The sequence below is a fragment of the Pezoporus occidentalis genome, unplaced genomic scaffold, assembly GCF_034315485.1.
Source record: "Pezoporus occidentalis ecotype Australia unplaced genomic scaffold, CSIRO_AGI_Poc_V1 ctg35, whole genome shotgun sequence".
Taxonomy (NCBI): domain Eukaryota; kingdom Metazoa; phylum Chordata; class Aves; order Psittaciformes; family Psittacidae; genus Pezoporus; species Pezoporus occidentalis.
Window position 1 is genome coordinate 2,104,291 of NW_026915483.1, and position 25,296 is coordinate 2,129,586.

The following is a 25,296-nucleotide window of genomic DNA, read 5'->3' on the forward strand; positions in this document are numbered from 1 at the left end:
AGGAACCTGGGTGCAGGGTCAGAGCCGACACGGTCAATGCTGGCATTACTTCTCAGTTGCCTGGTTCCCAGATGACTACATTTAGTTTCTAAATGACACACTGCTTCTCTCTTCCCTTTAGTGTCCGTGTGTGTGCGTCGTGTGTGGGTCTCACGTGGTTTCCAACTAACGGAAAAACTGAAAGTGCCTGATTAAAACTAGTTTTAAGCTTGGACTGTTCATAGACAGCTTCTCCTTAAAAGACTTGAATGTTCAGTTGAAACTTTGGAGCTTGCTTTTTCCACCTGTATATAATATATGTGTGCATGTATATATGTATGTGTGTGCGTATATGTGTGTATATATGTACACACATACATATATATGTGTTTTCTGAAATGAATGAGATGACAAAGCATATGATGCTGGTGACTTTTTTAAAACCTTTTTTCATTAGAATACCTTGTGTTGGAACAATCCCATTGATAACTTGTGTTTAATGTAATGCCAAGGGTTTGGAAAATGTGGTTTTAACCAGCTATTTCAGTCTCATTTTGGGAAAAGGGGAGTATGGTATTCATAAATAATCTAAAAGATGGTCAAAAGAATTGGTATCCAGGAAAACAAAACAAAACCCCAAGTAAGTACCTCTTAAAAGCATTCAGAAACAGACATGATTTCCAAATGGCATTTCTAAGGCAGTTGTCTTCCTGTAAGAGTTCTCTTGCCAAGGAATCTCTCTCTTTGTCTTTTACTCATTCTGTCCTGGAGGAGGGAACTGGGCTTAGAAAGACTCTTATAAATGTTTCGCTGTTCAGCAGGAAAGAATCATTTTTACCTTTTGTGCAAAGATATTTTACGTTTGAAAGATGATTTTAACATGAGCACTACATAATGTCAATGTGAATGTAGGCCTTGAAAGCATCTTGCTCGGTGTTGAGCCTGGTTCTAAAAGCAATCTCCTGTGTAAAATGTGTGAATAGTTTGATAATTTGTATACATAATCAAGAGCATCTGATCAGCTGAACCCTGTGTTGGCTGCTGTATAGTACATGAACAAATGTCATGAGATAGAAAAAATTACTTTGGATATTTAAAAGAAGAAAAGAAATATATAGTCTATTTGTTTTGTAACAAGTTTCTGTAAATAAAATAATTTATACTATTTATAAGAAAAAGTTGTGCTTTGCTTCATGACAAAAAGATTAGTTTGTTGAACAAACATGTTACTAAACAAGGCAATAAAATTAGGACTTTTCAATAAATGAGGTTGGTTGCATGGAATACATGATATGTTTCTGCTTCATTCTAAAATCTTTCACCATTAAAAGGAAAAGCATGACCTGTGTTGGTGCCTACGTGAGCTGATTTCAGAGGACTGGATCTGGGCAAGTCCTGCCATCGGCATCACATCTGTACATCCTGCGAGGTTGGGTACGGGTACCTTTTCTGGAGGTACCTACCCTCATAGTCACTGCAGTATTTCTCCTGTATAAGGACATTTTGCTGCTTAAGATTCATTCTTTATATTGTTTCTTGTTTTCTAAAGTAACTCATGAGAAGCAGCTTTTACAGCCCCAAGTGCGGTGTGTGGAATGGTCGCATTTCCTTTTTATTTATGTGGGGTTTTTCCCCCTTCCAAAGAAGTATCTTTGTGTTTTCACTGTTTAAAGACCCGGTGTGTGGATTCATCTGGTTAAATACTTGTTCCTCTGGGTGTGACTCAGGACTCACATGCAGTGGACAACTGAGGAGCATTTTGTAGAGCCAGTTAACTCCTGCTGGTGGGATCAGGCTTCCTGGTTACACCCATGCTGATGCTGCCTTCTCTCTCCCTGCTTTGGTTGGGTTAACAGTAAGAGCAAAATTTTCCTTAGTGTTTAGAATTGATGCTACAAGATACAAACAGGGCTCAGCCAACAGGCAGGTTCTGTTTTGTCTCTGTAGAGTGCTTTTAATATTTCTACATTTACCTCTTGTGTTGACTGAAGGTTTTGTTTGACTCACCTCCCTGCAAATCTCTGTCTTTCCAGTAGCAGTTCCTGGTATCTGCACTGTGCTACGTGTTTGGCACTGGAGCTGGGTGTGCTGAGCTGCACAAGTGATGCACAGGGATGGCGGTTTGCAGAGCGGCAGGACAGGCAAGTGTTTGAGCTGACTCTGCTTCAGAGCTGGGATTAACTTTACATTCAATACAGGGCTCAGTATCCTCTAAAACTTGGAGTGGTGGAGAAAGAGAGGGAAAAAGATGTGCTTATCCCATAGAACTCTTGAGCTCTTTGAGGTTCCACAGAGCTCGGCAGGTTTGGGGTGTCTCTGCCAACCTCAGCGCAGAGAGTGGAGCTGCCTGGGGGGGTCATCGCTTCTCCCAGTGAGTCAGTTGGTACAGGAAAGGGGTTTGTCATGAAAAGTACCTTCTGATGCCGTGCTGGAGCAAAACCCAGTGAACATAGGCTTCACTCACACGGGCAGAAGCAGTTTTTGTCTTGGCACCGATTGTCTCACAGGAAAATACTCCAGTTTGTATTGGGAAGAGTTACTTGGTGATGTAGGAGTTTGAGAGCAGGGCTTGCAATGCAGACTCAAATGTCAGAGGTTCTTGGTGTGCGCACCGTATTTCCAGTGCCCTTTGTATTTAAAATGGAAGCTGAGGCTGTATCCTTTGAACCTGAAGGCATCAGCTGCCTTCTGATGTGTTGGGCTCAAGGATTACAACCTAAATCTCAGTCCTGCACCCACAGCACTTGCAGCTCTGGATGCAGAGGTGTGAAGCTGACACATGTTAACATTGAGGCCATTATTTGTACCAACCACAACCAATACCAAGAGCTTGCAACTGGCTTTATTTAAATGCAAATTCCTGTTTGTTCATTATTACCATGTTCTACTGCAACAAATAATCAAATATGTGGCTTGTAGGATCCATCCCAGGACTCTTGATTTGTCTGAATGCTTTCCTCAGTGCTTTGGCTCAGAACTCTGTTAGCTGCTGGATTTGCTCCTAACAGTCAGCTCTGTGGGATCTTGGTTGGGGAAAAGCAGCATATACTTGTTTTCTGGCCCACCAAACTTCAGGGGAATCTTGGAAGTTTTTCCTGAAGTTGTTCAAACTGACCTGGATTCAAATTCTACAGGAAAGGATGGAAAGTGGCCTGAGAAATGCAGTCAAAAAACTTTGTCCATCCCTGTGAGAAATGGCTGCAGCTGTCATCTGCAGCCAGATCGGTACAGAAGCTTTTTCAGCATTGGCTGGGACAGTGCTTTAGGTGCTCTGATCATCCTCTGTTTTGCAGCTAAGCTCACTCCCCCTGCCCTACTCCCTGCTGCAAGGCTGGACCTTGAACTTCAGAGCCCAGTGTTCAGTGAGAGAGGAAATGGAGCTAAAGAATGTTTGCACACAGAACAGATTTCAAGCCCTTTGTAGCTCAGCTACAACCCTACAACACCCCAGCTCCTGTCCTTCCCTCCTGCGTCCCCACAGGTCTCAACTACAGAGCAAGGTGGGAAGTGGATGCATCTAAATCTGTGTCTGCTTCTGGCCACCTCATCTGAAGTGAGCTTTGCAAAGTGAAACTGGAGAATGGCATTAGTTCAAGGGACTGCATGAGCTTAAATTACGAGAGGGAATGTACAGCTTTGGCATGTGGACTATAAATCCATGGAAGGGTGTCAAGACTGAGGCATGAATGGCTCTGTCTGGAGCGCTGCTCACAATCACAGTGAAGTAAATGGAAATTGTGAGAAGAAATAAACCAGTGATAACACCAACATGACCGCGGGGTGGTGAAGGGTAACTTGAAGCTATTTCAAGGTTTAAAGGGAGCAGAAATCTCATTGTTTCTGATTTGACATGGAAATTGAAGTAGTGGTTAAAAATGGAAATACAGGAAAAAATGTGCTTTTGATCAGCCCAAGGCATGACCGCCCTGAGCCCTCAGCATTCCTACTCTGTGGAATCGGGTTTTCTTCTTTGCAGGAGAGCAATATAGACAGCTGCTTTGTGCATCCAGCTGTGGACTTGAGGAGGTGCTGCCTACAACCATCCAGAATTGTGTTCCAATTCTGAGCCAGAAGGCTGAACTGCTCCACAAAAGCCTTAACGTTGTTCAGGTAAAACTGTCACGACTCTTTCCTGCCAGTTCTTGGCCCAAAAAGCTCTGCCAAGCAGCTCTTCCCGAGTCCTCCTTCGCAGGACAGAGGCTGAGATCACAATACAAGCAAGGCAGGACTGTCAAAGGGGGTTTTTGCTCTGGTAGGATTCATGTGCCTGTTCTGAACAGTGTTTTCATCCACCTGAGCAGAGAGCGCCAGACTCTGAAATGCTTGGCTCCACAGGGGTACAATGATGTCAGAATAAACTTCTGAAATTGAAAGCTCTGCAGATACCTTGCAGCACACTGGGAATCTTTAGGAATGCTTTAATTTTTGACACAAAGCAGACATTTGGGGGATTTTGTTGGTTTAGTTTGTTGTTGTTGCTCTTAGCTACACTAAAAGAGCAGCAAGATTTCTCCTGAGTGAGTGAAGCCTGTGTTAGCCTCGTTGTCTTGAATTCCTAAGTGCAGTGGCATCAAACAGAACTAAGTCACAGACATTTTTGCTCTGGGAAAAGAAACCTCAAGCCAAGCCAGGTGGGGAACAGCTGCTGCTGTAGGCTCTGGCCCAGCCAGAGCCCACGTGTCATCAGGATGGCAGCAGCCTGCCTGAGACCTTTATTCCTCAGCAGCTGCAGAGAAAGACATGTGCCCCCCACCCCATCAGCATCTGATCAGTTGTGTCAAACTGCAATGGGATCTTCTACTGTTCCTACCATCAATTTGACATCTAACAGAGGAAGGAATTACAAGTGTAATGCTTTGCTAATGTGCTGACTTTGTTTTCAACAGCTAGCAAAAGTGTAATCTTACTGGAGAGACTACTTCAGGTAAAGGTGTTCCCAAAGTTACAGTCCTGACAGGTTTTGTGGTTATATTACAGCTTCACCACAGCCACTTGTATCCTTACTCCTTCTCCAATCCTCCCCTAACAGGAGTTTGTCCTGCCAAAAGTGCACAATCTCAACTAAACTTTTTGGCTACTTTACTATTATACAGCTGATCCTTTTCACCTTGCATTAAAACACAGAAGTCTTCAAAAAGCAAGCATGGAACCACCACTAGTTCTCCCTGCTCACAGATCTTTGACCACTGTATACACAGTGAGGTCAAGAAACAAAGTGTATTACAGGAGATCACCAACTGCATCATACATTTAATAACTGAACCAGGATCCATACACCAAAACAGAATGCTGTTTTACAGAATGAAGTGGAAAGTGAAAACACTACCTCTCTTGCTAGTCATGTCTTTTTTAACCTACAGTATAGCAAGTTATACAATATATTTATAGGTTACTTCCAAAATGTTTTAAACATCTAAAGTCTGCATTCCCTTGCATTAAAAAAAATTATATATTAATTACTCTGAAAAGTTTCTGAACTCTGTTTAGCAGCAAATCTCCTTTCTTGATGGTTTCTTGGTACTGCCAATTCTTGCTATCAGGCCTAGGAATTGTGAGGGAGAAAAAAAGAGAAGTGAGAACATATTTTACACAAAGCCACTTACACTTCTGTAATAAGTGTCATCGAATGTCCAGAATTCAACTGGGCTGTCAGGAATTGTCAGCATACCTGTTAGTTTCTACAATCTCATTGTCTATTTTGCAGTGTAATTGCCCTGCTGCAATGAATCTTGAAAGCTCCCTAGGTAAAGAAAAGAAAAAGCAAGTTGGTTAAATGATGTTTCAGCAAGGACTTGCAGACCCAGCAGCACTGAACCTGCTGTTACAGACCAGCAGTGTCAACACACTGTGTTTCTGAAGCAACAGCCTATATATCTTCATAAGTTATCTTCTTCCTCCTCATCTTACTAAAGCTTGGACATTACATACAAGAATTCTAGTGATCTGAACACAAAACATCGTAGTACCTTCTTCTCAAGCCAAAGGGTCATAGCTGAGTGAGTGAAATTTATCACTTAGTTTATCATCAGCTACTCTTCGAGTGCAAAGGTAGCAGCAGTGCAGTGTGCCTACTTGTAACTTATTCTGAGGTAAGTATCTTCAATCCATTCAATCAGCTCCTTAGGAAAGCCTCTGAACAGTTCCCTACTTTGTAGTAGCTCCAAATATGCTGCTTGTTTTAATTACTGTTTTGCTTAATCAGTTGGTGTTCTACAGCACATTACTGATGGTAGAAGAAAAAATTCCTGTGATCAACAGTAAAACAAGTTACAGCTAGTAATAAATTACTGGGAAGCATTTGTATTGAAGGTATTTGGTTTCTCTTGAAACACCTATTAATTAATTTCTGAGTATTTCAAGCAGTATTCACATTTCTTTAACACTTTGTTTCTATGAAACTTCTCTATGAAGGAATGATTCTAGTGAAGGCATTTGAATCAAAGTTTCCTGTATACAGAGAAAAAGTCAATTTTGCACTTCCCTTTAGTTCTCATCCTGATCTAAATCTGTTGGTTTTACACTAGAAAAGAATTGCAAGTTGAGACTGCAGAGTATGTTTGAAATGAAAAACTTCAGATCCAGTCTATGTACTTGAAAACAAGTAGTAGATAAGGAGACATGTAGGGTATGTAAAATGCGTGCATCCCCAAAGTTATGAGTAAAGTTTTGGCATAGACTGCACTAAAAACATTTTCTTTACTAAAACATAAGGTTTGCTTAATTTTAGCCAAGCTCACGCACAGGAACTTAACTTGGCGGGGTTAGAATCAAAGCAGAACGAAGGTTTTATTCATTATCAAATCATTATAAATAATTCAAAGGTGTAAAATGAGGTATTTATGAACTTAAAAAGACAAATGACTTACTGATCTATGAATTCTACACTGACTCCAAATGCTTCTGCCATGTATCCTAATGTCAGTGATCGGTAGGACTCTAGGAGCTGGCTATAGGCATGAATTCTCATTTCCCGTACGTAGTATCGATAGTGAGGTGCAAAGAGCCAATCCTTTTTCATCTCTTGCTCTACAACAGCTGAAAAGAATAAGAAAAGGAGTCAGTAATCTCTAAGAAATGGAAATTATCAGTTACTTAGATAAACCACAGAACACCTGTTAATAAGTAACCAGTGTGGACACACTATATTGTGTTCTTGCATACTTCAGGTGCTCTACACCAAAGAGAAGTAAGTTTGTATAATCTGTGTCAGTTGTAGAAGCAGAAGCAGGGATAACATGCAGACAATGTTGTGGCAAAGCTAATGAGACCCTCTGTCAGGACAGCGGAGACCACCTCACTAAAGGCAAGTGCTGGGCCCTGCTGTTATGTGCTGGGAAACAAGCAGTACTTGGTATGTAACTACCTGAAGAAACGGTGGTCCCCAAAGCTGTGTAAGGAAATGAGATTCACTTTCTTGTACTACCTCCTAAATTAATTACAAGGACTTGCAGGCACTGATGTAACTTTTACTCCTACCAGTTTTAGTTCACAGATAGTGGTAAGGCCAACAGCAGAAAAATGTTGCCCTTGGCTCTCACTCTTCCATAAAATAAAGGGTTCTGTTTTGCTCTTCCTAAATATCTTATTCTTTTGTATTCAAAATCTTGTCAGAAAGGAAAATGAACAGTCTGAGAACTGGCAAGAATGACAGCTTTCTGGAAAGCTCTCCTTCAGTGTCACCCTTTTACACACAAACCAGAGCCAAAAGCCAAAGGTAAGATCCATGAAAACCTTCTTCTGTGTAATTTTTTTACAGGTTGAGATTTCAGGGGCTTTAGTCTACAAGTCTACAAGACTTCTTTCAAAGATAAAAACATTCAAAGCTTTCCCATCTGATCCTGCTCTTCAGGTCAGTGTTGCACAGTCATTTTCAAAATGCTTTTACATCTAATCAGATGTGACCTTTCAGAAGGCTCACTGTACATGAAGTCTTCTTTGCTTGTTGGAGAAATCAAACAGCAGCAGATTTTAGGTCACTGTAAAATAATCTCTCTTCTTTCCTGTGTAAAGTAGTTCTAGTTCTAGACTGTAGACACACAACTGAAAGTTGTGTCTGAATCTGAAACAAGAAACTGAAGCACCTGAACTAGTGTTGTAGGCCAAAACAGAGACTTACCTAATGACTGGAAAAAGGCTGAATAGCGGCATTTGTAGAGAGAAAAGAGATACTGCAGTACAGCTGGCAAACTGTGTAATGCTTCCAGAATCTCTGCTCCTTTAATAACCTGAAAGCAAACAAACATATTTAAATACCATCACTTTCAGCCCAGAGACAAACAGATAAACTGTGTTGTCACCTGCTTTCCTTACCTTCTCCCTGAGGTCAGGCCTGTCTAATGCAATCATGCTGACATACACAGTGTATGTCACAAATGTTTTGTAATCCATCAGTTCATAGGATGTAAACGTTGAAACTGTGTTAAGGAAGAGCTCCGCTGCTTGTTTGAAATCTCGAATAGCTACACAGTAAAGGCCCTGGTACACTTTGAGGTGGTTTCTCCTGTGCCCCAGTCTTCTTCTTCTATTAGACTGAAAAAAGAATAAAAAAGCAATATTTATTTATGTAAATGCATTTTGTAAAGTACAGTAAACCAACTGCCATCATGTGATTAGAGAAGGAATAACTTGTTTTCTGTGACAGCTTGCTGACACAGTCCAGGAGGCTTTGTGAGAGCGGTAGGGAAGTGGCTCCCTTGGGACAGGACAGATGCTTTTGCACGGTGTAAGCTTCAACTGAAAGGAAAAGCTTACAGCCCCCTAAGTTGTGCCAACAGTCTTTTGAGATGTGCAGGTAAATACTGCTGTCAGCCTTGGCTGTGGCAATGTATTTTCCCTGCCTTTGCTGCTCAAATCACAGCTGTCCAACTAGCAGCACAGAAAATATTTGAAAGTTAATATGGTTTTAAGAACCATACTAACACAAAACTGATGTGGCTGTGAGCTGGGGCACAGGCAGAGGCAAATTCTTGTTGCTGTGAGAAGACAACACAAAAAGTGTTGCCCAAGAAACATGGTAACTGCCAGAGACTGACCACAGCAGCTTGCTAAAGGAACTGCTGAAATTCCAGACCTGGAAACACAGGGACACAGAAGCTAGCAGCGGAAATGCAGGAGGAACAACTGCACAGTGTTGACACTGGGCTCCTGCTTCCAGAGGTAAAACTGGCACTTCACAGAGCCAGCTCCACCGGCAGCAGCTGCATTCAGCTGGCAATTGTACAAGCTAATCACACTCAAAATGGTCTTCTAAGAACAGAGAAGTGGGAGCAGAGGGTGAGCTACAAATTCAAATCAAATCAGTTGCTAGAAAACAGATGACACAAAATATTAACCTTTCTTTTCTCTTCCCTCTCATAAAAAAAAAAACAGGTATAGGAAGTGTTCTGCTACAAGGTATCACCCACCCACCCCTGTGATTGTTTCGCAACCAGCCTTAGTCATTTATTGACAGCAAGGTTTTTATCTTCCATTGCTTTTTTTCCACTTCATCTCAAAGTGCTTTAGTGCACTCAAATGACTGAAGTGATGCCTTTTTTGCCTTCTCAATGTTCCATGTGATGAGGTTGTTATCCATGTAAAACAAGCCAATCCTTAGGAGATAGAACACGATATCCAGACGATGCCCCAGTGCCACAGTTTTGTCATAGGTCTTGTGGAAGGCAGTGAGAGCTCCCTCCTAACAAGACAGCATTTTCTACTGTAAGAATGTTAAAAGCACCTAGAATATTCACAAAATGTCTGTTGTTAAGTTCCTGTGTTGTCTTCTGCTGATAGTCCTGATGTTGTTAGTTACCCACAGAACTCTAACATTGAATAATCTTAAAGAATCAGTTTAAGTCGGGTTAAAAGAGGTGATTCTAATATAACTTTTAAATCTCTGTGAAAACCTACTCTGTGCCTTTATTTAAAGTTTTACTGTTTAAACACCTTAGCAAAGTCTGTAAGACCACAAGGAAAAAAAAACATCTGCAAATGGAAAATGGTTTTCTTACAAGGGCTACTTAGTTTTTTCCCTGAATTTCAGTAACACCCTCCCCTATTTCCACTGTTCCCACCATGTTTGAGTTGTGCCCTAGAGGAAATGCACTGTAAGTCACTCAGTGCTCAATGTGCCTAGCTAAAAGAATTACAATGCAGTGGTTTTCATGAGAGTCCATAAAGCCTCTGCATGCACCAACCTTGTCCCCAATCCTGCACAGGTACTCGGCTTTGGCCATCATTGCATCTCGGATCTCGCTCTCCCCCAGGATTTTTTCTGCATCTTCTAATTCATTGTCCAGGTGTTTCAACTCTTCCTCATTGGCTTTCTTCATTTTGTTCAGCAGCTCCGTGTCCATCTGCCACTCCAGAGACTTGCAGAGTGCTTCATAATACAGAGCCATGTCTGAAAGAAAAGCAGGAAGGCTTCTACTGCTGATTGCTGCAACAAGTGTGTTTCTAGAGCAGAGCATTGGAGGACGTTAGGACTGATCCTTAATGCCAGCTAACTCCTTTATGATCAGGTACCTATTAAATCCAGATGTGGAACAGCTGGTGTTTCTGCACTGTCACACTTCTTTTTGCTGATTCTTTTCTATCACTGCTACCGTTTGCACTTCGTAACATCATAGAATGGTTTGGGTTGGAAGGGACCCTCAAAGCTCACCCAGTCCAACCCCCTGCAATGTGCAGGGACACCTTCAAGTAGATCAGGTTGCTCAGAACCACACCCAACCTGCCCCTGAACCAGGCATGCTGCACCCACCACCTTCCTGGGCAACCTATGCCAGTGTTTTATCATCCTCATTGTAAAGGATTCCTTCCCCACATCCTCCCCTCTTTTAGTTTAAACCCATCACCCCGCGTCCTATCACAACAGGCCCTCCTTGGTCTTTCTCCATCTTTCTCATAGGCCCCTTTTAAGCACTCTACTCTGAGATCAGTGTCGCACAGTACTCAACCCGTGCCTTTTAACACACACCCAAGCACGATACAACAGCGGTCACAGACGGGGACAGGCACCCCTCCCCCGCCTACCCCGGGCACTCAGACCGGCTCCTGTTCCAGACAGACACACAGGGGATGGAAGGGGCAGACAGGAGGTTAATGGGGCTCCCCTCACCCCGGCCAGCACTCACTATGGAGCCGCACGGCCGCCATCAGCTCGTCGCGGGCGGCGGGGTCGGGCGCGCGCGGCCGGAGGCTGAGGAGGAAGCGGAGCTGGGCGATGCGCAGGTCGGGGTTCTTGGGCAGCCCTTCTTCCTCCAGGTTCTCCAGCGGCATGGCTGCGGGACGGGACGGAACGGAACCGGGGTACTTGAGGCCCAGGCGGACCCCGGGCGAGCAGCAGTGGCGGCGGTACCCAGTGACTCAGCCGCGACGGACGGAAACCGGCGGCGAGCTTCCGCCGCGCAGCGTCCCCTGGTGCCGCGGAGGCCGGGCGGTGAGGCGGGCGCAGGGCTGCGCAGGTCGCGCAGTGTGCGCGCTGTGAGGACGCGCAGGAGAGGCGAACGGGGAATGGCTGCGAATGCCCAGCGACGGCTGCAGGGATTGAGTGTGACCGGTTGAAGTGGTTGCGAACGCCCGGTGCGGGAGACGCTGGGTCCGGTTTGCTGGTGGATGCTCTGCGCGCAGGGTCGGCAGGTGAAGCCTAACGAGGGACCTCGGCTTTTGCTGGGGAAAACAACAAAAAAACAGGTCCAAGGCCTCGAAGTTGTAAGAAAGAGGTGGGGAGTGTTATAAAAATCTGTTTTAATTGATTTTTATTATAATTAATATCGAGAGACAATAAGCAAGCGCTGGGTGCGCCTTGGGAGCCTCAGGCTCCGTCCGAGCGCGCACCGGGTTGGGGATAGCTCAATACTTTTTGGTTTCCCGGGCTTCTTGGGTTTCAGCCAATCCTGTTGTCTTCTTTTCCCAGGCTTCTCCACCTGTTTTTGGGGTCTTGTCTCCGGGTGAAGAAGTAGTATGTCTATTACAAGTCTGACTGCCATCTTAGCCCCCATAAATTCCACTCTTTGTGTTTATTTGTTCAGCACACAGATTTCACAACATTCTGTAACAGGACATATCTCTAAGTTACCCCCCCCCCCCCCCCCCCCTTTTCTAAGAACATTCATGCAATTTAAACAATGAACAAAACAATATTGCGGTTGACCCAGGGGAATTATTCCCTTGTTTCTTCTTCCTCCTCACTGTGGTATTGACAGGGACACTTATCATACCCTTGACACATAGCACAATGATCACAAGGGATTCCATCTCCACACAAAGTACAATGATCACTAGGACCCCCGAGTTGCTGCCACGAATCAATCTGATGTAACTCACAGGGAGTGTCACCCCAAAGCGTGCCTGTGGCTCAAAATGCAGGAAGCAAATAAAAGGGGCTTTAAACCCCCTGTGTTTTGGTTATATTTCATCCAGTTGGGACACACACACACCCCTCATCACACCCGACTTCTGGCCCACATTCCTGTGTACTTTTCATCCAGCTTTTCTTAACGTTTTTCCATCTTTTCATTAAATACCTTTATGTTTGTGTTTCCAGACCTCACACATCACACACTGCTGGTACCGGGGTATGGAGCATGTCCCTGGCCAGTGCCCAACCAAGGTGGGTGAGTGGCAGTGAGGTTTGGTGGCCCCATGTGTCCCCCCACCCTATCAGCCCCACTGCCCTGCCCACTAGAGGCTGCCTGCACGCTGGTTGTGCCAGATGCTATAGGTGGAATATCTGGATGCAGCATGGATGCGTCTTCATGAATTTGCATGTGAGTTTTCCTGGGCAGTGCTGGGGGAGTGGGGCTCCTGCAGAGGGGAATTTTGGGTGCCCAGGGCTATCCTGTGGGATGCAGCATCCCACACAGCCTGGCTGGACCACGTTTCCTTGCCCAACTGGACTCCTCCAGACACTTTTTGGTTTAAAATAATGTCTGCAGCTGGGTTTTAAACACAAGGCTTTTTGTTAGTGCCTCTGTTTTGGGGTTGTTTTTTTGGTCTGGGTCATGGGATAAACCATTCCCTTGACTGTTTTGGCACAGTGTATTCCTAAGATTGGATTCTTTGTGTTGGGTGTGAATCATTTGAAAGTCTGCTGTAAGGAGCTGTTGTCTGCTGCATTTTTCATAAGTGCCAATATCTGATACATTGATTCTGATTTTTTCTTCATAGAATCACAGAATAGTTTTGGTCGGAAAGGATCTTAAGATCATCCAGTTCCAGCCCCCTGCCATAGATAAGGCCATCTCACACTAGACCATGTCACCCAAGGCTCTGTCCAGCCTGGCCTTGAGCACCGCCAGGGATGGGGCATTCACCACTTCTTTGGGCAGCCCATTCCAGTGCCTCACCACCCTCACATTAAAGAACTTCTGCTTTAGATCTAATCTGAATCTCCCCTGTTTAAGTTTCAATCCATCACCCCTTGTCCTATCACTACAGACCCTGATGAAGAGTCCCTCTCCAGCATCCTTGTAGCCCCCTTCAGATACTGGAAGGCTGCTATGAGGTTTCCACGCAGCCTTCTCTTCTCCAGGCTGAACAGCCCCAACTTTCTCAGCCTGTCTTCATACACTTAAGTCATTGACTTGTACTTCTAATGTTTTAGAATGAAATACAGAAGAATTAGGGCTTTAAGTTGAGCAGCTCCTTTATTTCTTTAAAAACAGGGTTTTTTTTGGTCTCAATTTCTTATTTTTTGAGTTGCAATCACTTTTGCATTGATTGCATGATAAGGAATTGCTTTGATGTTTTCCAGAAAACTGCACAGAGATCTTCTGCAGCAGCATTTATGTTACTTGCCTGTTGGCCTTTACATTTGCTTGGAGACCTATTGATTAGGGGGTTTATGACAGACACTTTCAGGCCTCTTGCATCTTTTTCTCTTGAATCTTGTCCTCAGCTCTATTTCTTGGGCAGTGTGCTCCAGAGCAGGGGTGTGCTGCTTATTCTTCTACATTCATAACTGTTACAGCTCTGGCCATTCTCACTGTATATAGAAATATCCACATCTTGTCAACGTTGCTGTGTTCATTGCAATTCATTGTGGCAGTAAAAGCCACAGTTTCATTATGTACTTTGGCAGAAGAAGTGTTTTATTCCCTGTTTCTGAATTTGCCACTTTTTAATTGGCCCCAAACTAAGTTGCTCTGTGGGAGAAAAGGGAGCTGAGTTTTCATTTTCCTGGGTTCAGTTTATGCTAAAAGGTTGGGGTTTGTTTTGTAATGAAACACTCATTAATAAACCCAATCCATCACTTATTGTCTCTAAATATTGGCCCACATTTTCATATTTATGTATATATAAGCAGTAACTGGGAGCAAGGGAGCTGCCTACACAGACATGATGTTCACTGCTAAACATGAAAGATTCAGAGAGAACATTTATATCTCAAATATATGAAGAAATAAAGCCTTGTGTTGAACATCATTCTCACGTGGCCTTACAGCATTCAAATGGTCCAAATAAATGAATATTCATATTCATTGATTATGAATATCCCCACAAAATGGACTTCAAATGGTTGTTTCCTTCCCTGCAAGATGCAGCAGGGCTGCAAGGAGCCTGGTGGTGGCTCCTGGTAACAATAAATGATGCTCTTGCTGGAAGAGAAACAGCATGGATGCAGGTTGTTTAAATGGCATAATGCACCCTGGTTATCCAGCTGAAAGCAGGAGCCAGCTGCTTATGCACCTACTCAGGACTTCTCTATGGCTCTGCACCCACAAAGCACTAATCCTGTCTGCATTCCTGCTCACACCAACCCCAGCAGTGGCTTTGATAGCATTCAGGGAGGTGACCCCTACCTGATGGTGGTTTTGGCACAGAAACTTCATATCTGGAAAACACATTTTGCCATGTCTCCTCTTTCCTCAGAGCCAGGTGGCTTTCCGTGCCCCTGTGGGAGGTTACTCCTTGTTTCCTGACCAGCCCTTCTGCCTTAGGGCCGTACCCGAGCCGCCCGATGTCCCTCCCTCCAGCGAGGCTGGTGAGGCTCAGCGTGTCCCGCAGCAGAGCTGCCACAAGGTGGCAGTGTTTCAGAGCAAGAGTGTCAATTCCGGGAGCTCGCTTTGATGGGCTTGTATTTGTTCTCCCCTAGCGTGCAAAGCGAAGCCCCGCTATCGCTAAATGCCACCCGAAAGCTTTGGGAGCCACCAGCCAGGGACCCTGCTGCCACTGCTCCATCCACTCATAGAGCGCCGCTGGGTATGGGGGCTCTTCTCTCCCAGCCCTCAAAGGGTTCAAACATAGAATCATAGTTAGGGTTGCCAGCAGCAGGTCACAGAAGTGTTCTGCTTCACTCTCCAAGGAGGTCTGGTGGCACTACCTGGTTTTCTAGGGCTTCAAAGGCATGGAGGACCCCAGCACTGGGAGCAGCCTCTGCGGGTAGATCAGGATTCACAGCAAGGCCTGGGATTGGACCTGGGTATTGCTGAATGGCTTTAATTCCCATCATGGTAGGAATGAAGTGTCCTGGGAGCTGGTTGGTATGTCCATAGAATCATACAATGAATCATAGAGTGGCTGGGGTGGAAGGGACCTTAAAGTTCATCCAGTTCCAATCCCTTGCTGTGGGCAGGGGCACCTTCCACTAGATCAGGTTGCTCCTAGCCCTGTCCAACCTGGCCTTGGACACTGCCAGAAATGGGGCAGCCACAGCTTCTCTGGGCACCCTGTGCCAGTGCCTCAGCACCCTCACAGGGAAGAGCTTCTGCCTAAGAGCTCATCTCAGTCTCCCCTCTGGCAGGTTAAAGCCATTCCTCTTGTCCTGTCCCTACAGGCCCTTGTCCAAAGCCCCTCTCCAGGTTTCTTGTTGCCCCTTTAAGCACTGGAAGCTGCTCAGAGGTCTCCCCAGAGCTTTCACATCTCCAGACTGAAGCAGCCCATGATGTAATTGAAGAGCTCTTTTTGCACAGCCACCACACCATGAGCTGCAGCTTCACCTCAGTAACACCAATTACACTTTCTTACCTCACTGTGATCCTCAGACATCTTCAAGGCCAATGGGTTTGTTTCATTTTCAGGGCTGTTAAACTTTGGAAAAGATGACACTTGAATCAAGTCTGGCTTCATCCTTCAGTAGTGGAAGTGTTGACAGCAATGCTCACAGCTGCCCTGTATAAACCTACAGGTGTTTGCCGTTGATTTCTTCCGAATAAGGTCCTAGAAGTTACCTGGGTTTGTAAGTAATTACTGTTGGCAAGATATGTCTCTTTTCTCTGGAAGTGTGGCTCTCAGGAATTACAGTCTGTGTTAGCAAGGAGTGAAAGGCACAAGGTCAAGCTCTCTGCCAGTGCAGATCCACTAATGTCTAACATAACATTAGACAACCCCCGGCACCAGTGTAAGGACAGTTAGAAAATGCCCTTAGAGTTGGATTTATGCACTTCTTCACCTCCTTGATGCTGTTTTGTCACCCTTTTCATATTGCTAATTGCATCTGATCATCCAGGTATGTGTTTCACAGCAATTCCTGTCTCTTATTTGTTTATCTGCTTATTTTCAAATCAATAAATCTTTCCCTCCTAGCACATCAGGATGCGTTGAAGGACAGCATCTCGCATAGCACCCAGATTAAGTCTTTTACAGCATTAAAGTCTGTTAATCAGGGTGTTCCAACAAACAGCCATGTTAGGGGGAGTTTATTACCCTGGAATGAAACCGCATTGGTAATTAGAGATCTGAAAAGCTATTCATATGTTAGAGCCATGAGAAATCAAACTGACAGGAGGGGATGGGATGCGATGGGATGGGATGGAATGGGGTGGGGTGGGATGGGAAGGGATGGGGGGGAGCCTCTTCCTTCTCCCTGTACCTGGGTGCAGTGGAGGGTGATGACATGCTGCTGCCTGAGACTGCATCTTTTTGGACAGCAGAGGACCCACTGTGTTTGGTGCCAGGACAACACATATGAAGAGACAGCTCTGGGGTGAAATGGCTGTAATGAGGAGTGGGAGAGAGCACTGCCAGCACGGGGAAGTGAAATCTTGCATAGAGCCTGTCCGATCATCAAGCCAAGAGACTCTGAAATGCTGTTTGTGGAGACGTGTAAATATACACACGTACACAAGTGATTTATGCTTGAAGCTTGTGTTTTAGGTGCTGTGTTCGATCTGCCTGTTTTTAATGCAGACTGGTGGACGGTCTGTAGCAACTGGTAACCTGTGAGGCTGAATTTCAAAGTGAGGTCTATTTACTGAATCTTTTCCCCTAGTTATAGAGTTCCTTTCAGAACATTGGTACTCTATATCAGCTCACTGATGTATCTGTTTCATGCACAGCAGCAGCACCCTGGACATAACTGGTGTTTCCCATGACAAGTGGTGTCAGTATTGTCACAGACTGGTGCTGGATCTGGCCTTTGCTTCCCTGCAAAGGCACTAATATTGGTGCCCCATTTAGGCTGATGTGATGGTTTCTGGGGGGTACCATCCACAGGGTAAGGACTGCTGCTTTTTAAGGTATCCTATTGCATGTAGAAACCCACAAATCTTTATTAAGATCTGTCAGCTGCAGCTGTGTGTCTGTATCTGCCTTTATCTTTTAAGTAATTCGTGCTGTACACTTTCACCACATGATTGCTTTTATTGTATGTGGTTCCTTCTGCTGGGCACTTCTGTGTTGACTGTGATTACTACCACATCAACTCAAAATGCTCCTGTACTGTATAATTATCTGCTTTGCTACAATGCCTCTCACTGGTAATTACACAACTTCAGCCCTTTTACTAAATTTCAAAGACTTTAAGAAGTGCCGATTGCTCCTGCCCAGTCTCTGTCCAAACTGGCAGAGTTTTACATGCCTAAAATTACATTTTTTTACCTTGTAACAGCCCTGCTGTAATTGGGATATTGATTACAGTACATATAATATCTTCAAGTAAACCATTTGTTTGGAATTCAGTGGGGATTACATGTGCTGGTAGCAAAAAGCTTATTTAACTCCTCAGGTTGTTGGCTGGTTGATGTGATAGTTGTTAGTTTACTGAGATGATTTGAAATGGAGAACAAGGATTTGGAAATCTCTCAGTCCTCTGGGGACTTACTCCATTTTCCTCCTCATCAGCTCGGCCTTTTCAGCCTTCCCTGCAGCGCCTTCGTGACTTTTGTCCTTTGATGATTTTTTTAAGCCTGTGTTTCTAAGGCAGTAGTCTCATACTGTTATGCTCTCTGCCCATCAATCTATATTTCTGTGCTGTAATGTACTTGAACTCCTTGGTCAATATGAACCAGATTTGGTAGCTGTTATTAGCTCTCAATAATGTCCAGTTCCTTGAAGTTGTTGTTTGAGGTAGGGCAAATCCAAACTGGGAAGGCTCAGCTGTTCTGGCTAACCCACATTGTCCTGCCCTCCATTTCAGTGCCCTGTGCTAGCAATGCCTGTAGTTTAGCTGGTGTTCAGGGAGCATCACAGGGGGCGTGGAGGGACAGGATATATACAGGCATGAGGCACATGGGAAGGAAGAGCCATAGTGGGGATGGGCTGGGTAGAATGGTTATGGGATGCATGAGAAAGCTGCCTTAATCCGTGACTGCTCACAGAGCAGCAGCTGCCACTGTAATTACAAATATTGATGTATTTTCCACAGCTTCTTTTCAAACACAAACACATTTCTCTATTTATTTTACACTCTTTACAACAACAAGTCATTTTCACATCAGGCAAAGAAAGAGCGCTTGGCTCAGAAGTGTTCTACAACTTCTGCTGAGTTCTTGCAGCAAGCAAGGCACACGTTTACTCATCAAGGGAGGTTGTGTGTGATGCTGTGTGTGATGCAAATACTGCTAAGTTCTGAAACATAGGGGAATTTAGCTCTGGCATCACTGCGTATGTTGCTGTACCTAAATAGCATCTACCAAATGGCCACTGACTTGAATGTCAATTTAACTGAAGCAGATGCTCTTGTTCCGTTCTCCTGGGTACACTATGGGTTTCCCTTCTCCTGAGCGCATGCCCTGGGTTCAGCAGTAGCAGTCATGTTTCTCCTTCTTGGTAGCTGGTGCAGTGCTAAAAGCTGATAACAAGCGATGTTTTGGTTTGGCCAAGGACTTTGTGAGCCTCATGCTCTGCCATCACAGTATATTTTCACAGCACGTCATGCCCAGGATGTAACTGGGAAACAACATCTACCAAATGGCCACTGGCTTGAATGCCAATTTAACTGAAGCAGATGCTCGTTTTGTTCTCCTGAGTGCACTATGAGTCCCAGAGTGAGTGGGATTTGAGGGTACATGCTGCCAGCCCTGTGCTGTACTGCCCTGGTACCTATTGCTTTACTTTGGGTGAAAATAGCTGGATTATTACTTTAGGGAGTTTTATGCCATGTTTAATGAGCATGCAGAAAATTCAAACCATCTGAAACTGAGAGTCCATCTCTGTGTGCTCCTTAGCTGATGGAAGCTGCTTTGCCATTGCACAGAGCTGCCTGTGTGACTTTGGGAAGCAGAGAACTCAGATACCCAAGTACCTCCAGTATCTTTCTTCCTGTTATTGGAAAGACTAACCCTGCTTTCCCAGAATAGGAATATCCTTCATTGAGCAAAGGTGAAGAAAACTCTCCAGATGATTTACATCATGTCTTGAGACCAAACCTTCAAAGTCAGAGAGAAGGGCCTTAAGCAAGGAAAGCGTGGTTTAGCTCTCTCTAAATGCTAGTGTTACTAGCAGTATTACAGCAATGTGGGTAACTATTGGTTGTATATTTGATCTTCTTCAGCTGTGATTTGACATTATCAAGTAAAAAACACCTGTGCAATTAGTACCTTTTTGTGTCCTTCTATCTTGTAACTGCTCAGAAAGAAACCTGTGCCTCCATGGTGTTTCAGGAATATCTGGTTAGTGCCCTGTAATGCTCCAGCTGGCTGCAGCATCCATCCTTAGCTGCTGTGGCAGGTATCTGCCCATCTCACAGGCTGCGCTTGCAACTGGGGCTGCATTTACCTCTCTTTTTGTAGCTGATTAAAATTGCCTCTTAAATGGTGTTATTTACTCTCAATTTCCACTATCCTTTCACCTCTCCCTTGACCTTCCCATCCTCATCTCTTGCTTTATGGACCTTTCTTTTCCCCTTGTCCTCCTTTGGTAAATGAGATGGTTCTGCCGCTGTTGCCTCCTTTTGGGGTTTTGATCATTATATTTTATGTGGTGCAGATGTGACCAGCTTCTAAAATCCACTCCCCACAACTCACACGAACCTGATGCAATGCTGGAACATCCCTAAAGTACTTGCCCTTGAACCAACCTGCTTTTGTCTTGCTGCTGAGACACACTGCTTGGGAGTTAATAGCACACAGGCACCATTTGCTGTCACAGGATTATTCCCATTTATTCACTGCTTGCTCCAATGTGGCATAAAAAATGGAGTGGGATTATCCTCTCCCCAGCCAGCAGTGTGTGCTAGTGAATGATATAACATATTCTGCTGCTTCTTGCATTTTCCAGCTAATATTTTTCCTTGCTACAACTCAATCCTTTCCTCTCTAAATGCTTAAATGGCCCTTTAATATTTTCCAAGTGTGACCTGCATGACAGTACCTCCACATCAGTGTTAACACTGAATCCTGCCCTACTGCTCCCAGCGCTGTCCCATGGAGGTTGTCCCTGCTGCTCTGCTTTCTAGGCTGGCATCCCTGCTCCTGCCCCTGCACTTGCAGCTCACATGCATCAGCCCACCGGCTGGAATAACCCTGGATGTGCCACCATCCATCTGGCACGGGGAGGCGCTCCTCATAGCAAAGAAAAGGCACTTTGTGAATCGTGGTTTGCTGCTCTCCTGAGCAGAGACAAAGGTTCCCCAGTTTGTGGCCATCACTACTTGCTGATAATTGCAGGGTACCTCCCAGTTGGTTCAAGGTTGTACCCTGCCTTCCAGGGGTAGGGAATTGGGGCTTTCTGCACACATGCTGAGCTCCCTGTTTTGTGCATGTTTGGATTATTTCAGCTCTCTGGCATCCATCCATTCTGCTGCTGGGTGGCTGGATCTCGCCCTCACTGTATTCTGGTCATAACCATCCTCAGTCAGATGCCATTTAGACACTGGTCCAACTCATCAAACAACTTGCTTTCCTTCTCAAGGCCTTGGACTTTGGTCAAGTTAACCTCTCTGAAACTCACTCATCTTCAGTTTGGTGCAGGAAGTGTTGGTTTTGTGCTGGCTTCTTTTTTTTTATCAATAGTGTGTATATACATACATATACACTACATAGTTATATATAGAATCATAGAATAGTTAGGGTTGGAAAGGACCTGAAAATTATATATATATATAACTATATATGCCCACTGTACTGTATATCTGTAATCACATGCACAAGCATGAGTTTATCTATCTATACATACATAGGTATGTATATAATAAGGCTTGCAAGTGTCTTACTTGCATTCATGTTCCTCTCCGAGCTTTTTTTCTCCTGGATTTTTTGCTGAGCCATAATTTTCTGGTTTGCCCCATTTTGCCCTTTAAAATCTATTTTCCAAGAACATCTAAAATTACCATGCTGTTTATTCAGTTGACTTTTGATGTCTAGAACCTTTGAAAAGAAACATTCTTGGAGCAGCTATTTTCAGCTACCTTTTTCATACCTGCTTGTGTTTTGTGCTACTTTACTTGTAGTTTCCATGACAATTATCCCCAGAGTTAGAGGCAGCCTTGCTCTTTGTTGCTGGTTTACAAAGCTACCCTTGCTCTTGCTCATCTGAAAATATGACTGCAGAAGTTTATATACAGTTCAATTTCTAATTCTCCTATCCCTATCTCCTCTATGTCCCACTAGCACTATACAGGTGCTGCAGCCTACCATAATATATATTGCATTCTCCACAGTGACATGGGAATGATTTAGAGGGCATAGCCTTGAAAGAAGCAGCATGTTCCAGCTAGTGGAAGAGGATACATCACCCATGGAACGACTTGTACAAAGGATAATCTTTACCTGGCGCAAAGTGAATCAATCCACTGCCCAGCAGGGATTCCCAACACACAGTGGAATCAGGTCTGGTACCTGGAAGAACAAAAGGAAGGTGAAACGACCACTGTGTGTGGGGATGGTTTGTGCTGACCTTGAGGCTTGACTGGCTCCTGCCCCACTGTAACCCAGCACCAGCCTCTGCCCAGCCACATCCTCCATCCTCCCTCCTGGACACATTGCTCTTACTGCAGCCTTGATCAAACATGAAAAACAGCATTTTGAGCCATATATTGGCTATTTCAATGTGTTAACATTTTTAGCATCTTCTTGGAGTTTTCCTGTTGCTTATCCCCCTTTCCTGTTTTTACCACCTCTACTGACTCACAGCCATTCCTGAAGTGCCAAACAGCAATCCTTTGATACATTATCCTTATATATTTCCTTATGATCCTTATCTATTCAGTCTATAACTCTGAGCTTCTGTGTGATCTACTCTCAATCCTGCCGTTCCCTCCTCATCTTTTCTGTGCATCATTTTTTCCTTTATTTGACCATTTCCTTCCATTTTTCCAAGTGCTGCCTCCTTCCCTTCTTACCTACTCACGTCCTTCCCTCTCGCCACCCCAGCTTCCTCTCCTGAATCCACTGAAGTGTAATCTAAACCATATTGCGTGAAAATGGAAGCCCAGAGAAATATTTGCTCTGGTTCTTGCTAGCACTTTGCAATGCCAGTGAGCTCTGAGGCAGTGGATTCTCAGCCCTGCAGTAAAATAAGCTTTTCCCGTAAGTTGAAAACCTGAGTCTTTCTCAGCAAACTCCAGTCAAAATGATTGTCAGCTCCAGAAGTGCCTTTTGACTGAATTCAAAGGAACGCATTCAGAGCAGATCTTTTAATTTTGACTGTGATAAAACTAATTACAATTACCAGCCTGTTACTGAAACAGAAACCATTCAGAATGCCACAATATTTGAAGTTAGATTTTAAGGAACAAACATCCCAGATCAGAGGAAAAAAGGTTTCAAAGTGATCATCTTCTTAAACAGTCTTAATTGCTTGCAAGATAAATGGGAACAAAGAATTAGGAAAAAGAAAGAGGCTTGCAGATAATCCATATGGAGAATGTGATCTGCTATGACAAATGCGCTGGGATTCAGTACCGAATTGTCCCACCAACCTGCCTGCCCAAATGTCACCACCTACCAAACCACTGACTTGGCTTGTGGTATGCAAGGGGGACCAAGAGGTCCTATTTCAGGAGGTTATGAGATCTGCTGGCAACCAAGAGGAGCTCTACAAAGCTCCTTAAGTTTTTTACTCATCCTTGTAGTAGTTCTCGCTCATCTCATCCATAGTCAGATGAAATGCAGGGTGAATTGCAGCCATTCTGGGTGAATCGCTCTGCCCTGTGAGAGCAAATTATCCCAGTTCTGGGAAAACCTTTGGGAGCTTGCCAGCAGTGTGTGGCCCTCTTTGGGTGGGGAGGGAGATCTTGGTGATATGTGAGATTGAGCTGCTCTGTGCAGCTTTTTCCAGTTAGCTCAAAAACTCCATTTATCCCTCTGGAAGGCTTTTTATTCTGGAAATAAGTTAATTTTAGGTAAATGGCTGATCAGAGCCTTGACTTGTTCCACTGTCTGCTGGAGGTGATCTCCATGGGTGCGCTTTGCTAGTCTTACCCTTGCAGTATATATTGCTCACCATCAGGTCCAGCCCAGCCACAGTGGGTTTGGGGTGACATTCCTTATCTGACTGCCTCACCAGGACATGGAAACACATCGTTGTGGGTAGCTTCATCAGCAAGAGGTTAACCTCACTTTCTTGAGGGTTGCTAGTGTTTGGTGCTCTATCTCCATGCTCTGCTCCCAATCCGTGTATCCAATCCCAACACCTTGGGACACACCTTGGTAAGAGCTACATTTCCATAGCACCATGTACTTAGGGCTGTACTCAGTGGCCCTTTGTGCTGAGAAGCCCATTTGGGCTCCTTTTCCTGGGTGGTGGGATGGGCTTGCCGTGGTGCCACATGGATGTGGATTTGGGAGCAGTCACGGCTTGCTTCGGCTCGAGCTGTGATGTTTATGGCCAGCTGTGGTTTTGGCAACACTGTTCCTGCTGCAGCTTCTCTCTGGACACATGGTTCGGGTACAACAGTTCCCTGTGGCACAGGGGTCATTGCTGATGGCTTCCCCATGATCCCTTCCCAATGATGATGGGGCTGCTCGGTGGCCCACTTCTGTCATGGAATGGTATTTCATTCCAGGTTAGCACAATGAGAATGTGCTGGACACTGGAAAGAGATGTCTTGAGCACACAAAGCAGCTTACAAGCCTGAGAAGAGAGGAGGGAGCTTTTCATTTGGCAGCATGATGTGCATAACAAGCTCTTGTTTTTAATAAGCTCACAAAGCTTTCTCAAAAGCCAAGGATTTTTTCTCAATCCTGAACACATGAGGTAATTTCATAATGAATGTGTGTTATGTCCAACTTCCAGAAAGCCTTTCACGTGAAAATAACGCAGCAAAGGATTTTTCAGTTGCTGAAGTGAACTGAGTGGAAGTAATCATGGAACAAAATGCTGGGATATTTTCTCTGTGCTCAGAGGTTGTGTGGCATCTTGTATTGTCTGAAACAGCACCAGATAATAATCATATGTGCAGATCTCTCAGACTGGGGGAACAGGGAGAGGAGCCAATCCTCGTGTCTCCATAGAGCTGGAAGAAATCTCGGATATTTGTTTGTCTGTGGAACAGATGGAGATTTCACAGACATGAATCTAATTAAGCTTATTCCTCACCACAAACACTTCAAGTCCTATTTCTGAGATCCGAATGCCTTTCCAAAATGAAGCCATAGGAATACCGCTTTCATGCAGTGTGCTTTTTTTTCTTGCCTTTTTTTTTTCATTCTGAGCAAAATTATATTACAGTTATAGGCTCAGAGCAGTATTTGCTGGAGTCAATAATATTGATTGATATTTGGCTATCAGCAGAATGTCATGCATTAATAATAGCTGAATTTAATCCACAAGCCCAAGAGGGCTCCTTGTGGGTACTGGAATCAGCCAGGCTGGGATGATATTTGACATGCCTGGTGCTCTCTGCCCAGTGATGGGTGTCCTCCCCACCATGGGTACCAGAGCCTGTCCCTGCCTCCTGCCCTGCTATGTGTTTGCAGGTGCTCAGGTTAGGGCCAAACCTGAAATATTTAGCTTTTTTTTTTCCTCTCTCCTCACCACATCCCAAGCTTTAAATTAGAGCAGTAATTTCCTTGGTAGAGAAAAGAGCTTAATACAGCAAAGGGCATTCTGCCTGGGATGTGAAGCTGTGCAAACCTGGCTCCAGCCTGCAACACATCCCTGCTCCCTCTGGCATTGGGCATCCTGAGCCCTCTCAGCTGTTTTCATGGCACACATCCCCTCTGCATGGCTCTG

General features: G+C 44.5%; 1 protein-coding gene across 2 annotated transcripts; it reads right to left on the reverse strand.

Moving 5' to 3' along the window:
• Positions 1 to 5,214: 5,214 nt before the first annotated feature.
• On the reverse strand, positions 5,215 to 11,326 carry PSMD6 (proteasome 26S subunit, non-ATPase 6). 2 transcript variants are annotated; one of them, XM_062630236.1, is made up of 8 exons: positions 11,097 to 11,326; positions 10,158 to 10,363; positions 9,498 to 9,655; positions 8,290 to 8,497; positions 8,096 to 8,204; positions 6,846 to 7,014; positions 5,648 to 5,719; positions 5,215 to 5,521 (listed from the first exon to the last, which is right to left on the reverse strand). In XM_062630236.1, exons 1-8 carry the CDS (start codon positions 11,239 to 11,241, stop codon positions 5,425 to 5,427), a joined length of 1,164 nt encoding a protein of 387 aa, XP_062486220.1. In that variant the 5' UTR covers positions 11,242 to 11,326; the 3' UTR covers positions 5,215 to 5,424. The 2 variants fall into 2 exon arrangements, with proteins under 2 accessions (XP_062486220.1, XP_062486221.1); XM_062630237.1 differs by lacking the exon at positions 9,498 to 9,655 and having other exon boundaries at positions 8,290 to 8,508.
• Between the last annotated feature and the right edge of the window lie 13,970 nt (positions 11,327 to 25,296).